The sequence below is a fragment of the Neolamprologus brichardi genome, chromosome 6 (genome assembly GCF_056152115.1).
Source record: "Neolamprologus brichardi isolate AB-2024 chromosome 6, ASM5615211v1, whole genome shotgun sequence".
Lineage (NCBI taxonomy): Eukaryota > Metazoa > Chordata > Actinopteri > Cichliformes > Cichlidae > Neolamprologus > Neolamprologus brichardi.
In genome coordinates, this window is record NC_142109.1 from 20,529,610 (window position 1) to 20,545,086 (window position 15,477).

A 15,477-nucleotide genomic window follows, 5' to 3' on the forward strand; every position below is an offset into this window, starting at 1 on the left:
TTCATCCATCTATTCATCTTTGCTCAGGTGCTGGTGTGCAGAAACTGATGCCTTGTTTTCTACTGACTTCTATACAATCAGACTTCATTTTGCACCCAGAGAAGATCGATGCAGGTCTGAGGTTCTTTCAGACCTGGAAGCTTCATCTATAATAAATCTGTGTTTTGTAGAAGGCAAACAGGCCTTCCCATCCCATCGTTGCTACTAAAGTGTGTTAGACTCACAGACTGTAAATAAAAGATGGCAACCACCACGATGTCACCCATTGGTTAGTGAGGTCCAGTTATAAAGCCTCAAACTGAGCTCCTGTACTAACACCGTACAGATGTTTTTAGTTCTTTACTTGGTGATGAGAAACAGAAGGATGGGGACAGTTATGCCCTAAAACAAGTCCACCTCCTTTTGAACTCTAATAGGGCCTTGTTACGACTGCTGTCCTAATGTTGTATGCAAATCTAAGTGTGCAGGTGCCTTTCCATCATTGGTGGTTCTGGAGGATGGGGAATGCGGATTGGCTCATTTCCTGGAGACAACATATTTGATGATGCTGCCATGGATGACCAGTGGATTCATCCTCGGCGCACCCAAACTAGCAGACCCTTTTGTTACTTGCCTGTGCTGTTGCTTTATACTGGAGTATGTAGGGGTGGACTGCCTTTTTGTTTCATTATAGTTTTCTCCAGTTTTTTTTAGTTATGGAGGTAAGTTGTTGTCTTTTGGTTTAATTCTGTTCAGTAGGTAAGTTTGTTAAATCCCTGATGTAGACTCCTTTTTTGTTGTTTTCGCGTTAGGTCCACCCTGAAGTTGTAATCAGTTCTTCTTTTTGTGTCAAATAACCTCAGGAATCACTCTATTGTGAATAAATCATTATGAAATACTATCAGTTGTGTGATGTGCTGCTTTGGGTCTGACGAGGATGACTTTTCCTTGTGTTATGGCCTGACCACCCCTACACTAAGAAAAGGCCATGTTGGATTTACTTAATTCAATAGTGGACACTGGTTGCACACAATTGTTTTGCTTTGGCAGAAACTTAAACAACTGAGTTAAATCAAGGCAACTTTTTCATATTCAATAAACCTGTGCATTTTGTGTTGATAAAACGCGATTGAAACATGTTTAGATGAAGTAAGTTGAGCTCTTGGAATATTTTAATCCTTCACAATTTTGTCATTTTATTTCAACACTATTCAATAACTTTTACCCCAGTACTACTTGGTCACTTAAATACTACATGTTGCCTTCATATTACATAATGTTCAACAAAGTCTAGAGTCTGGTTACCATAAAAATTGAATGGATCTACAACATCTACCATGTTCCTATCTTTTACCTGGTTGCAGGGGGGCTGGGGCATAACCCTGAAGTGATAGGTTAAGAGACAGGGTTCACCCTGGACAGCTCACCAGTTTATCACATAGAGACAAACAACCATTGGCACTCACATTCACGGGTCATTTAGAATCAACCTAACTCTAACAACTGTATGACTGTTAACTGTCATACAGAGGAAACCAGAATACCCAGAGAAAAAACACTGTAAACCAGCCAGATTGTGGAATTGAACCCAGGACCTTCTTAATGTGAGGCAACAGCACTAACCACGATGGCATCAATCCAAGCTTAACAAAAGTAGGAAAGCGGTTTCAAGGCTTGATGCAGAATTTTCTGTACGTTTTTGTCCTTAACAGGTTAAACCACAATAAATAGCGATAGCACACACGTGGTGTGTGTGTAGTTGTCTGCTTCTTCTAACTGCAGTGATTTTCCTGCAGTTTGAAATCTCGTGCGATCTTGTGAATTTCATGAGTCCAGCAACTAACCACTCTTACTAGATTGTATCATGTCATCTCAACAAGAACAAATTAAGTTGTTGAATTTCTTACAGATCCTACATGATTTAATTACAGTCAAGATAGAAACATGAAATTTTTGTGTTCAAATTACAAGGTAGACTTTTTTAATGTAACAACCACCCAATTTACTTTTTTCGGTATACTGAAGAAAGTAGAGGCGGCTGCTCGACTTGACTGAGATGGATGTCTTCCTCAAACCATGATCCAAAGCACGCGAGACTGAAATCCTGTGCAGTGTCACGAGATTTAACATTGCTATATTATTGACTTACTTCACTCGAACATGATGTGAACAATTTAATCTACCCTCTCTGTATATCATGTAGTTTCTACACTATATAGTTACACTTCACTTTAAAGCATGAGGCAATTGTGTTAAATATACGCAAGACGCTTACATAAATCCAAGAGCTGGCCAATCCCTTTTTTTCAGTGTAGATGGGCCATAACAGAACTAAAATGAACATCATGTTATATTAAAAAAAACAGCATTGATAATATAACCGTTTGTATATCAAGTTAGCTTATGACTGTATTCCTGTAGACTTCAGAGGGTTACTTGAAGCAGGTTTAACGTTTTATAGGAGACTCACTGAATACCTGGAATTCTACAATTTCAGATCACAAGTTTTATTGTAGGATATCACAAGAATTTTATTTATATGTTTCTTGTTTGGCTCTTTTTCCATTTTTTATGTTGCAAATCAGGTTATCATGTGTGATATTGCCCAAAAAGGGTACATTTACCTTTAATGTTAAATGTAAACTTCTTTCAGTTGTTTCCTTTTTCACAAAGGGTCACAGTCAGGCAGATTTTTTACACCAGATCAAACCCTCTTGTGGATTTGCATTTCCACCAGGTCTCAAACTGTGGAAGTTTATATGTTAGACAGATGTGTAAACTGGTACGCTATAAGGTACTGGTACTGCAATAAGTTAGTTAATAAGTTAGTTAATTAACCAATTCTCACTACAACCTGGTTTGCCTCTTACCTGTAATTATTTTTATTTTATTTAATAAGTACAGTACTGTCTGTTTATAGTAACCATTGTTCTTAACGTAAATATGTAAGAAAAAAATTGTGTATGTTTCTGTTCCGTGTCCTGTGTACTGTTTGTTTGTATATTTGTCTTTTTGGCTGCTGTTACAACCAAATTTCCCCCTTGTGGGACAATTAAAGGATTATTCTATTCTATTCTATTCTATGAAGCCCCATCTTTTACATACAGTCTGTATGTTACAAAAAAGAAGTCCAGTTCCTCAGACTCAGTCTGTCAGTCAGAACTGCCCACCAAGTACATTAAAACATCAGTATGATGTTGGCAAAAAATGCACCCAGCTTGACCTCATGGTGGGAACCATCTTTATTTACAGTCTATAACTCTAGCCCTCTTCAGTGGCGAGGATTCCCAGAAGCACAATGCAATGGCTTGTTCGCCATCTAATAAACACAGATTTATTAGACAGACACTTTTATTGTGCATATTAAGAAATGTAATAATGGTGCTCTCCCGCTGCAGGACAAAAAACAGGAAGGAAAAAATACTTTAAAGGTAAACGAAAACGAGAGGAGCACGCTTGCCTTGCGTGCACAGAAAGCAGCAGTGACTTTTTTGGGCTGAATTTTACTGAATGCTCAAAAGAATGGCATGCAGCGAGCCCACAGCCGTGAAGAAAAATGTCTTGTCAGACTGCATAAAAGCACACTCACTACAAAATATTTATCATGTCTTACATCATATCTACCGGTGAGGAATTTGTAACAGCACAGGGATTTGAGAGAATTTTGAATGCCAGCCCTCACACACACACACACACACACACACACACACACACACACACACACACACCAACAAACAATAAAGAACATCACTTTCTCTGCACACACAAATAAGCCCCTTAGCGCCTCATCCAGAAACCACTTGGAGCACATTTTCTCATTACCCCAGTGTTCCTGTCCTCTCTGTCAGGCAGGAAACAATGGATGGCCTCTAGAGCTCTGTGCGCTTGTGCGTGCATTTGCTTATTTGTCTAGGTTTCCGTGTTGGAGTAACTGCAGCCTGTGTGTGTGTGAGGTCAAGCAGCCCCTAAACAAGTTTGTGAGCGTGACTCACCGGGATCTCCCATCTCCGTCCATCAGCGCTGACAGGATGCCATGCTAATCCAGCATGCATGCAGCCCACTGTGGCCTGTAGCTATATAGGAGTTCATAGAGACATATGGCCTTATTATTGCTTTTGTCTCTTGGGATGAGTGAATGGAAGAGTTGGAATTATGCATATGCAGTGTGTGTGTGCGTGTGTGTGTGTGTGTGTGCGCGCTTGTTTAAGTATGTGTGTTCTAGACCCCTGCTAGCCCCTGGAGTCACCATCAGGATCCAGTGGTCCAAATTCTTTAGCTTCACTCAGTCAAACGGGGAAAAATGGAACGGATGGCTGGAAAACACACAGTATCAACACACATGCAGCACACACCCACACAAACAGATCACAGCAACATCCCAGGTGTGTGCCCGAAGAATGATTGAGAGCTAACCCTGGGTCTGATAGCGTCCTTTGGGAACTGAAATATTCATGGCCGTGGCGCTATTGTTATCTCTGTCCTGTTGGTGGCTTAAACCTCGATGGCACGCATAAGTGCTCCACATTTAAAAAAAAACAACAACCCAAAAACCCCCCCAGAAACAAGGGTAAAGACAAGACCCAAATTTGCAGTAATACATCAACCTCAGCCTGGAGATTAATGCAGTAGTGGCAAGGGAGGTTGCCTAATATCTCCCTGTTTCTTCGCAATCCTGAAATTCAAACTGACAGTGAAAAAAAAAACAAATAAAAAAACAGAGAAGGAGAGAGAGAGAGAGGCAGACAGGTGAGTAGTTTTGTAAGGCTAAAGCACCGCTTTTATTAGAGGAGATGTCCTCAGGAGTTATTAGTTTTTATTAAAATAAGCCCTAAAGAGCACTTAAATGTCACGCTATACCAACACATCTGTGTTTACATGCGTGTTTCTGTGTGCGAGTGATAACCCCACTGTTGTTCTATGGATCTCTTTTTTTCCATTAATCCGGCTGTCCCCGAGCATTCAATTAGCTGTGGAATCTGTGATCAATGTGAACACTAAAAGCATGCCCCATGAAGTTAAATGGGGATTAATTATTGAATACCAATGCTCCGTCTTGTTCTGTAATGTGCCAAAAAAGCAAAACAAGGAAGTTCAGAGGAAGAAGGAGAGGGGGGCGAGAAGGATGTTTTTCTTTAAAGATGACTGTGAGTTAAGATAAAGATAAGAAGGGAGTTAATGTTTCTGTTCATCTTTTTGAAGTTTTTATTGGCCAGTAAAACAAATTCTGGCTCTCCCGAAGGAAACGTCACTGCTTTGTTCAATGTCTGTGCGTATTTTTTTTGTGCCCACGTTGTATTTCATGTGTGGGGTCGCACATTTTCTAAATTTGTAATAGTAGTTTTTGCTCCGGCAACCAAAAACCAGATGGCTGCTTTGGCTTTGATATAATTAATTTAAAAACATATTTACTTCTTAAGGCATTTTCTTGTAACACACCATGTCCATTGGCTACACAAATATAAATTTTAAGCTTTATAAAATTAGGTGAAAGAAGCTTATTGTTTTTTTTTTTCAGTAAGGGAGATTATCTTTACTGGATGGTGCTCGTATTAAAACAATGTCTGAACACCAATATATGTTGATTGTGCTGCTGGTTTTCACTCAAGACTCTTCATGTACAGTGTATATACTGATTGGAACCACTCAGTGCTGGATTTATGAGAATGACAGATAGAAGCTAAATGTCTTATACTCCCAAACGCAGCCAAATTTGTTTTTTTCTTAACCAAACCAAACAATAACGGAAAACCAAAAGTGGAAAAAGAAAATAGATGTTCCACTTGTACACTACATTCATGTGACTGCATGGCAGGTGTAATGAAAAGGAGAGTGATTGTGGAGCAATAACAAGATAAAACAAGTTGTTGATTTTTCATATTTGTCTCCTCTTGTTTTCCACCCAGCTTCTGCCTCTGTTGTTGTCTTGATATGCACGTATTTCTTAAAGCTTTCAAGACAACCGGTGCTAAAAAATATGATGGAAAAGCAAACCAGTTTGTCTCAAGGGGCAACTGGCAGCGTCCTAACCCACTGATTTGTGTCCTACCCCACCTAGCTACTGCTGTACCACCTGCTCACCTGTCAGCCTCTTTGTTCTCACATGACACAGTGGATCACCTGCCTCCATCTCACCCTATCCCTAGCATCTCCCTCTGTCACATCAGCTCTCTGCATGGTGTGCTTCATTACATCCATGAACCTCCTCTGTGGTCTTTCTCATTTCCTGCTGCCTGGCAGCTCCATGTTCAACTTCATTTGGCCAGCATATCCACTAACCCTCCTCTGCACATGTCCAAATCATCTCAACCTTACTTCTCTAACTTTGTCTCCAAACTGCTCAACCTGATATGTCCCTCTGTTGTAATCATATCCAATGAATATCTTAACATCTTCAACTCTGCAGGCTTCAGCGTGGCCTCCTGTGTTTTTTGTTAGCAGCTCGTTCTCCAAACTATTTACCATAGCAGGTAAATAGCAACCTTTCCTTTCACTCTTGCTACCATCCTTCTGGCACACCTGACACTCATCGTCACTCATCCCACCCTACCTGCACTCTCTACATCACCTCTCCTGTGCACTGTCCATGGCTTCCAATAGAAGTCATGGACAGTGGGAATCTTGCTTATGCTAACATTCATTCGTCTTCTCTCCAGAGCATACTGCCACCTCTCCAGACTCTCTTTCACCTGCTCCTTACTCTTACTGCAGGTCACAATGTAGTCTGTGAATATGATCATCCATGAAGACTCCTGTCTGTCTCTGCTAATCAGTCCATCAAAATGTCCAAATAATATCAAAAATGAGTAAAACCAAGAAAACGATTATTGCAAGCTCCATGTAAAAATCTTAAAAATTAACCTTGAAAACATTAAACCTCTCCACATAAAGTAGCTGCTACTGAAAGACACTTATCTTTGGATAAACACCAGCAAACACTTTTATTACAGCCACACAGAAAATGCTAACCCAACATGCTTTATTGGGAAGTTGTCCTTGGCAGGTGGTTGGAGGTATCCTCTATCACCCTCTACCACAGGCTAACTTCAAATAACAAGATCAATGAACACAGGCCACAAAGAAAAACGAGCCACAATCTGAGAAGCTTTAGGAGCTAGGAAAGCAGTAAGTGTAGTAAACAATGTAGCTCATGTGTTTTTAGGCAACAAACGTCCCGCACAGGAAGCTGACTGCCTGGATTCTCTTGTGATGAAGATTATAGGTTCTCAAGAAACACGCCGCTTTGCAAGGTAAGCACAGTATTGCATTGCAGGTCTGGTTCATTAGACCGGGACATTCAGAGTTGAGGGGTTTGATTTCTTTACACATTTCACCATGTATGCACATCATCCATTCCAGCCAACTCACTTCAGTATTTCCTTGGAGTGTCCGGTGTTTGAGCTCTTCTTGTCAGGTGTCCCAAGGCAGCTTGACTTCTGCATGGTGTGTGGCCCTCGATCCAGTATCATGGTAGAGGTTGCCGTAGCAATGACAGCCACTGCATCGCGTACCCTGGCCTCGATGTTGTAGTCCCATTCGTCATATGACACTGAGATAATCCCTGGGAGAGATAGTGAGAGAGCAAAGGAGAGAGAAATGAGGTGAGAGAAAGGGATGTATGGAAAGAGAGAGGGAAAAAAGAAAGATGAAAGGAAGACAGAGAGACAGTAGTATGAGAAAAACAGGCGAGCAGAGTGCTGTGAAAATTAGCCAGAGGGTGCAAGATATACAAAAATAAAAGCATTTTAGAGAAGGTGAAAAAAAAGAGACAAAAGGGATACAAAACTCAGAAGGAATGTCTAAAATGTTGAAAACAATATTGAAAAGGTAAAAAAAAAGAACAAAAAAGAAACAGCTAAATATGAGCATCAGTTGAGACTACGGTCACTCCTGAGCTCACTTTGTTATGCTTGGTTTTCCAAGCATGAGAAACCGCTGGCTATCACACGTCAACATCTATTTCTTGCACACAGAAACAACTGCGTTTTCAGGTCCTTTTTCATGGCTGGTTAGGATTATGTGTGTCATTTGAAACCTGGGCTGTAAATCTATTGGGAAAAAAGAGAAAAGCCAAAACACAATTTTCAGCCAGCCTAAAAATGGTGTTCATGCTGGTTTCAAACATATGTTAAAATTAGATTTTTCACCTGCTCAGGCAAATGGAAATACGATAATAAATTAACTGTAGTTGAAATAAATGGCTTTAAACATGCTCAGTGAGTGGAAGGGCTCTAGGGAGAGCCACTGCAAAAAGGACCTGAATCCCTGGAGAAATACTTTGAAACCATCACTGGGAATTTTGGCAACAACGGGGCCAGACTTCAGCTTATTAGTAAAACAATAGCTACAATATAAAACTAATGTGTGTTTAGTCATGATTTATCACTTATTCATGAAAAATCAGTGGATGCAAAACGATAACACACGATAAAATTAATTTCCAAGCACATTATGAACTCAGTTCACAAAAATCAGCGTGTACCTAATCACTGACTGCCACTGGTGTGGTGCAAATACAGCAGGAGAACATTTGCATATATGCAAACAGGCCCATCTGTCAATTGTGCCCACATTTTGTTACAAAGTCTTATAAGAACCTACCACAGAATAAAGCAACATTGCAGACATTTCAGCATCTTGATGTCAGCTTGGTAAATGGTAATGCAAAAACCGAGACTACAGTCCTTCAGTGTGTAGTAGACTGTGTAAATTCAAAGCACATTACATTTATACAAAGCTCAGGAGAGAGTCCTCTCACAGGACAGACAAGATATTATGAGACTGCAGTGGAGCCTTAACAATACACTTCAGACCTCATTGATCTGGTTTAAAGGAACAAAGAAATTTTTATGAACATTGACAGGTAGTGAGGCAGAATAAAACGATGAATGGCCAGTATAAAATATGATGCAGCACAGGAATAGCCGTCCAAAGACACCACAATTAAGAGTGTCATGGGAAGGGGCAGGCCGGGTTATCCTTTGTCTTTTCTTTTCTAACACGTCCTCGAATTTCAGGCAAAGTGGTGCGTGCCACCTTTAGTTGGGGTATTGTCGTCTAGTCAGTCCTTTCCACTTCTCAGATTAAATGCAATCAACTCAGCAGTTTTTGAAGGCAGCAGATTTATCTGGCAGCAGATCTTCACCACACTGTCTTAACCTCTGTGGTGGTACACTGCAAAAACTGGCTATCTAAATATATTTTAAAAAAACTAATTTGAGAAGATCCAGACTATAATCAAGTGGTGTATAAGTGTGTGAAATGTTACTAAGAGGTCTTGAAACAAGATTTCTAGCTGGAAATGTCATCTCAAACAACTACTTTTAGAATTTATATACTAAATAAGAAGTAAAAGACATATTCTCAAAACGAGATTAATAATCCTATTCCCTGTGCTCATGCTTAACATATCACTCTCAAAACAAAATCTAAAAGACTTTTTGGCTGGATATAAGATAGTAAGACTTGGTTAGACAGATAGATTTCTGCAGTGTAATCAGACTCTCCTTGTTGGAAATCAGGAACCTGTTTTCCGAGTAAATCGATACTGTTGCTCCATCTCTTCTAGTTAACTCACTCCTCGTTTAAATTCCTATCTTTGTTTCCCATCTGACGTTTCCTGGAGGTCAGCGTTGTCTCCAGCCCCGGCTACTGCTCAGTCACACCCTGCATTGGAAGGATTCGCAAAACCCTACTTCCATCAGAAAACCTCCTTTCTGGACCAGAAGCTCGCGAGTAAAACTGTTTCCATTACTCCCTCCACAATCATACCTATGCAGCTCTTCTCCTTCTCAGATAATCTTCTCCTCCCCTTCACAGAACTTCTGGCCGCTTATCTCTGCTCAGACCCAGCTCCATGTTTCGGTGCATTACTTACTGTATTTTCAATAAAGCTTTTGAACTGCATTCTGGTGTTTCCACTCTGAATTCAGAGCCCTCACTTTGCCAACATGACAGAATACTACGCACGAGCTATGACACAATCAAGCCTTTCCATTATTTCCAAAGTATATGTGAAAAATGTAGTTCATTGAATACACTCTGATGCATAAATACTAAATCCTTGCCCAGCAAACCTGTCGACTGTGAGCGTAAAACCCCCCACTCAGCGCTGCCACATACGCCTGGGGATGCGACCTGGCAGCTCAGTCACTCAGAACCTCCCCCTCAGAGATGTTGGCAACATTTCTTTGGCCCGTGCCGACAACGCGGAACGGATTATTGCTCAACAGTTTCTTGAAAAACTGATCAGAATTCATAGAGAATAAACACAGAGAAATTAAATCTGTTTAACATGTGTTAATCTGGAAGTTTAGGAAACATAAAGAATGAAAAGTTCAGCCCCGCTTCATCACAGGTGTCCTCCTGACTTAACTAACTCTAGAAACGAAACTCTAAACAGTAGAAATCTACTAATAATACAAGAAGAGAGAGAATGAGGTGGATCGTTCACTCAGGTTAAAGCATCGTGATAAATATCCTGTGTGATACTAAAATAAATACATTCTATTTTTAATTGGCTGCATTAAAATACACCTTGAAACTGAAGTATTATGCTTTCCCTTGCTCATGTTGGAAATGCTCATATTAAACATGGCCAAAGTTTCAAATAACGAGGTCAAGTGCAAATAATCCATGTGAGCTGAGAGCTTAGGCTTCAGACTGCTCGAGTTTTTCAGACTCTTTCTACTGCAGCATGTGCATGGTGCCAAAGAGATGGGATATTTTTCATTTGGTCATGTCAGTAACATGAGGGGGCAGCCAATCAGAAGAAAGATGAACAGGTGAAACAGCTTGCTTCTTAAAGAGGATAAATCAAGGCACAATATGAAAAAAAAAAGGTTTTTATCTATGAATCACACAAAATCTTTTCAAAAGTGGCTCGATCAGCATTCAGGAATAAAATTATGTTGCTGCAAATCAATCTAATAGGTCCATTTCAACCATATGACACATAAACCTAAAATTTAAAATCTTGACAGAACTTTCTTCTGCTCTGGTGTCTGGGTGTACCTGTGGGGAAGACTGAGGGAACGTGGTCTGCATCACCAGCCACAAGCGAGGGCACAATCCAGGTGAAGCCGTAACCTGTGAGGCCCACAGAATGAGCCACTTCAAAAATAGTGGTAGCCTCTTCCTTTGTGCAGTAGAGCAGAATGACAGGGCTCTGCAGTTTCTTTAGCTGGTTCTGAATCTTGAGGTCGCCATCATCCACGGACATATCCAGTAGGAGGACTTCTTCTAGCTCCCAGCCTACAAAGCTGTTCTCGATGGTGCTGCGGACCTGGAGAGAAAGCAGGAGATTGTTTGAAGACGCGTGGGTTGCACACATGCAGTGTAGTTGTGAAGGAGATATACTGGAACAAAACTGACTGAGATGTCTCCTCCTCCAACCTCGAGACTGCCAAACAGTTAGTTTCTACACATCTCCTGGGAGGAGGAAGCCATGGTCGATTAGGTAAAAAAAAGATTAGGTAATCTTTTTCCCAGATATTACAGCTATATCTTCACACACAGAAAGAAAATTCTCTAGGAGATGGTGCTGGTTTTATTTTTCCGTGCTCACCTGTAAACAGATAAATGAGCAACGCAGGAAGACAGTTGTTATTTAGTTTGTCTCCAAATCTGTATTTATAGATCTCTAACTGAAACAGTATATGGCACTTGGATGCAGTAAGTATTGTAGCTTTTGAACATAGCTGTTCCTCAAGGGAATCATTTCAAACTGAGTTGTACGAGATTAAAAATAGGCAACTTCTCATCACAGCATTAACTTTGTTTTGTAATTAAGGAAGAAAATTTGGGTCTTCAAAGCATTTTTAAAATTTGCTTGAGAGAGGAGAGCACAACGAGATTTATGATGCTCATACAAAGTGACTATAGAAATACAATCAGTTTTTTCTTTGGGCTTTTTTTCTTATTTTCCAAACACAGAGAGTTTATGTTATAAAGATAATACGACTCCTCAGAGAAGTACCAGACTCCAAATACCCTCTATATGTTTTTTTTTTTAAGAAACAGATTGTTTCTTTAACTTTGTTCAAAGGAAAGACATTGTCGTTGCTGAATTGTTATTACAAAATATGATTAGCTTGGCTTCAATAAAGTTTTTATTCTGCTCAGATGTGTGTGTGATGTTCAAAGTGATTCAGGATCTCACACAATCCTCTTTAAAGAGTGCGTTCTTGGTCTTCAGATAAGAAGGCTGAAACCACCGAGCAGCAAAATTCAAAAGGCCTGTCTGCTTTTTACCATTGAAGCAATCAGAAAATAGAACTAGCAACCCACGTTCTTCACACTCCGAACTCCAAATCGTATCATTTTTTGAAACTTGAATTTGTGGCAATCATGTTCTCAGAAATAGGACCACCTTCCCAACTGCTCATTGTCTTTAAAAAAAAAACAAAAATTATTTTAAAAAAAGGAGACTAAAAGGAGAATGTATCTTATTAAAGGAAGTACATTAATCTCAGGCTTCTTATATTAGGTAGCCAAAAGACAAAAGTAATAATACCCAGTGTGAAACATATCTGTTGGATGAATCTAAGGTTGAAAAACGTGGCGACCATTATAAACCAGTTCTTATCACAGGAATACATTTATCTTTGCAGATAATACTCCTCCTTATATTTCTGATTTCAACTTATTATCAAGTAGTTGTATATTTTGGATAAAGGCAGATAAGGCATACAAAAATTTACTTTTACGTAAATGTGTTTTTGTTTCAGCATTGCAGCTGAATTTTACTTTGAAATGTCTCCAGTTCTAGTTTATGTTGCACTTTCCACAAGTTCACTACTGCACGAAGAGTAGTGTTTGCGAACAAGTCAGTGTTTTCCATGCACACTATGGGTGACTGATTTGTTAACAACCAAAGCAATCACTAGATTTTTACTGACCAATCAGGGAATTTTGTTTTATTATATTTTTTCATACTTCATTCATTTAAATTTGATTCAACCCTGAAGTTAGGAGTGTGGTTCGTCTGACTGCCAGGTCAAGTCCAAGGAGCTCCACATAGCCTCTCTATAAATGATGGATGTAGCTATTGTGACCCTATCCATTTGTTTCTGAAATCTTGTCTCGTTAATCTGACGCAGGGCCAACAGAGACAGATGTGCAACCATCGCACTCACATTCACACCTGAAGAGAACCCACGCAGACATGGAAAGAACATGCAAACCCAACACAGAAAGGTGGTGGAGTCGAACTTGGGACCTCATTGCTGTGAGGCAATAACTTAGCAAACCACACCTTCATAAAGGTGTGACTAAATAAAACCAACAAGACAAATTGCGGAAGCTTCAAAATGCACAAGTCAAAACCAGTGAGTGATGTCACTTAATGGTAGCTACATCCATCTTTTTTCTGCACATTGTCGGTGCCTTTTGGTGCATTATTAAAGCAAATATCTGACAAAGACTCATTTTTTAGGTCATGGTACAGTCTGTCTAACACATTGGCTACATAATAACAAATTCATGATGCAGTATAATTGAAAGCGTCTGTTTTTTGTATTTATTTACCTTGTTGACAAAGTCCTGGTAACCAGGGTAATACGTGGTGACTATGGAAAAGATGTACCAGTCATACTCCTCCATAATGTTCAAAATGACGGAGGCCTGCTGCTCGATGGATGGACCAAACTGGAAAAACATGGAGTGGTCGTCCTGGAAACGAGATACACAGAGCCAATCAGCAAATAAGGTCATGAGTCATACAGCATGAGAGAGAACTGGAAGGTAGGGCACAGATGATTATGGAGCGTATCCAGCTCCTGCAAGCCAGAGAAACAAATATAGTCTTGTCTGTAGCTCAGAGTTTACCATCCTCCTTTAATGCTGTCTGACTGCACCACAGAATATGCACCAATACTCTGTGGCTCAGTCACAGAGCGCATGTGATGCAAACCCTTTTGATATCTTAAAGATATTTATGAATATTCTAACACAGACAAGGTGACATTCATAATCAGAAAGCCTCATCCCATTTACTATGCTACTGAGTGCACGATTAAGATGGCCACCTGGTTCAATGATATTTATTGCAGGGTAGCAACTTTGCAGCAGGAGTCAAAACATTTTTCTGCAAGGAAAAAAAAAGAAAGCTCTTTTCTTGCTCCAGGAGTCACGAAGCAGTTAAGGGAAGGTCAGTCATGTAAAACCACCAAACAACTTGTCAGGAGAAAGAAGTTACGATGGATTATTTACAAACGTCCTCCCTCCGAGGAGACGTGGCAGAGCTGCTGTAATGAGAACAGCATCGTGTCAGCAGCCTTTTTTAGTCTGTCCACAATGAGGCCTTCTGTTGAAGGGTGACTAGAATAGAGATCTGAGAGTTAAGCAGAAACACAGCCTGTAAGGTACTAAAATCTCCCCTTAAGCTGTATAAAGAACTACCAGTAGTTCTTTAAAACATGCGTGTAAGACACTGATGCTTAGACTCACTTTCAAAATAAACTCAATATTGTTTCTATACATGTTTTCCAGTCCACACTTTTGCTTATTTCGGAAATCTTGGAGTCATTTCGGAGAATCCTCCCTCCTTTACCGCCAACATCAATAATGTCTCACATTCAGCCTCCTTCCAACTACGCAACATTTCTAGTCTACGCCCTTTTTCTTTCTCAACACCTCACAAGTTCTGGGTCGCGCCCTGGCCACCTCTTGTTTGGATTATCCCCCTCAGAACTTCTTAATCAACTTCAAATGGTTCAGAACTCACCCGATCATATTACATTTATGATGATCCAGCTTCATTCACTCACTTTTCCCTAACAAATCCAATACAACATTTTGCTCCTCACTTTCATGGCACCCCCCTCCATAACTCTCAGACCTCCATCATCCTTTCACACCCTTTCTCTGCTCAGCCTAAGCTCCACTCCTGAGCCCCTCTCGCTTCAGACTTAACACCACGGGTGCCAGAGCCTTTAGCTGCACTGGAACTCACCTCCACTTCACCTCCATCAACTAGACTCTATTACACAGTTCAAATCACAGCTGAAAGCTCATCTATTCACATCAGCGGGTCAACTATAACCATAGTGTTTGACATGTTTTACACTCACATATTATTCCAAGGTTTTAATCTCTCCTATTATTCTTGCTATTCTGATGTTGTATTAGGTGAACCTTAGTGTTTTAAAGGTGCCAAAAAAATAGAATTTATTATTGTTATTATAAAAGCTGACCATGCCCTCATCTCAGTTTAACCTGTTAGCATGCCAGCTTTAACTAATAACCAGCTTTCAACTAATAACTAATAACAATTAAGGCAAATCTCTTTAGGTTTGCAGGTATTTGGCACGGTTCCTTTTTTAAATCTTTGATTTCCGCTTTCAATTTTTATTGAACACATTTGTGTTTGAGTTTCAGTTTAGCTTTGTGTTCTCATGTTGGAAGTTTTGCCTCCTGATTGTTTTCACTAGCGTCTTGTTGCCCTTCTGTTTCTGATTACCTAATCAGCCCTCTGTGTATAAATATTCCCGTCTGCTTCTT

At 40.0% G+C, this 15,477-nt stretch overlaps 1 protein-coding gene across 5 annotated transcripts in view; it reads right to left on the reverse strand.

Moving 5' to 3' along the window:
* The window catches only part of grin2bb (glutamate receptor, ionotropic, N-methyl D-aspartate 2B, genome duplicate b), a 136,019-nt gene that overhangs the window by 47,162 nt on the left and 73,380 nt on the right, over positions 1 to 15,477 (reverse strand). For all 5 annotated transcript variants that reach the window (XM_006787358.3, XM_006787356.3, XM_006787355.3 and 2 more), the window contains 3 exons: positions 13,504 to 13,647; positions 10,990 to 11,260; positions 7,345 to 7,537 (listed from right to left, as the gene is read on the reverse strand). In XM_006787358.3, the coding sequence (XP_006787421.2) occupies positions 7,345 to 7,537; positions 10,990 to 11,260; positions 13,504 to 13,647 (608 nt within the window). The remainder of the gene's footprint in view (positions 1 to 7,344; positions 7,538 to 10,989; positions 11,261 to 13,503; positions 13,648 to 15,477) is intronic.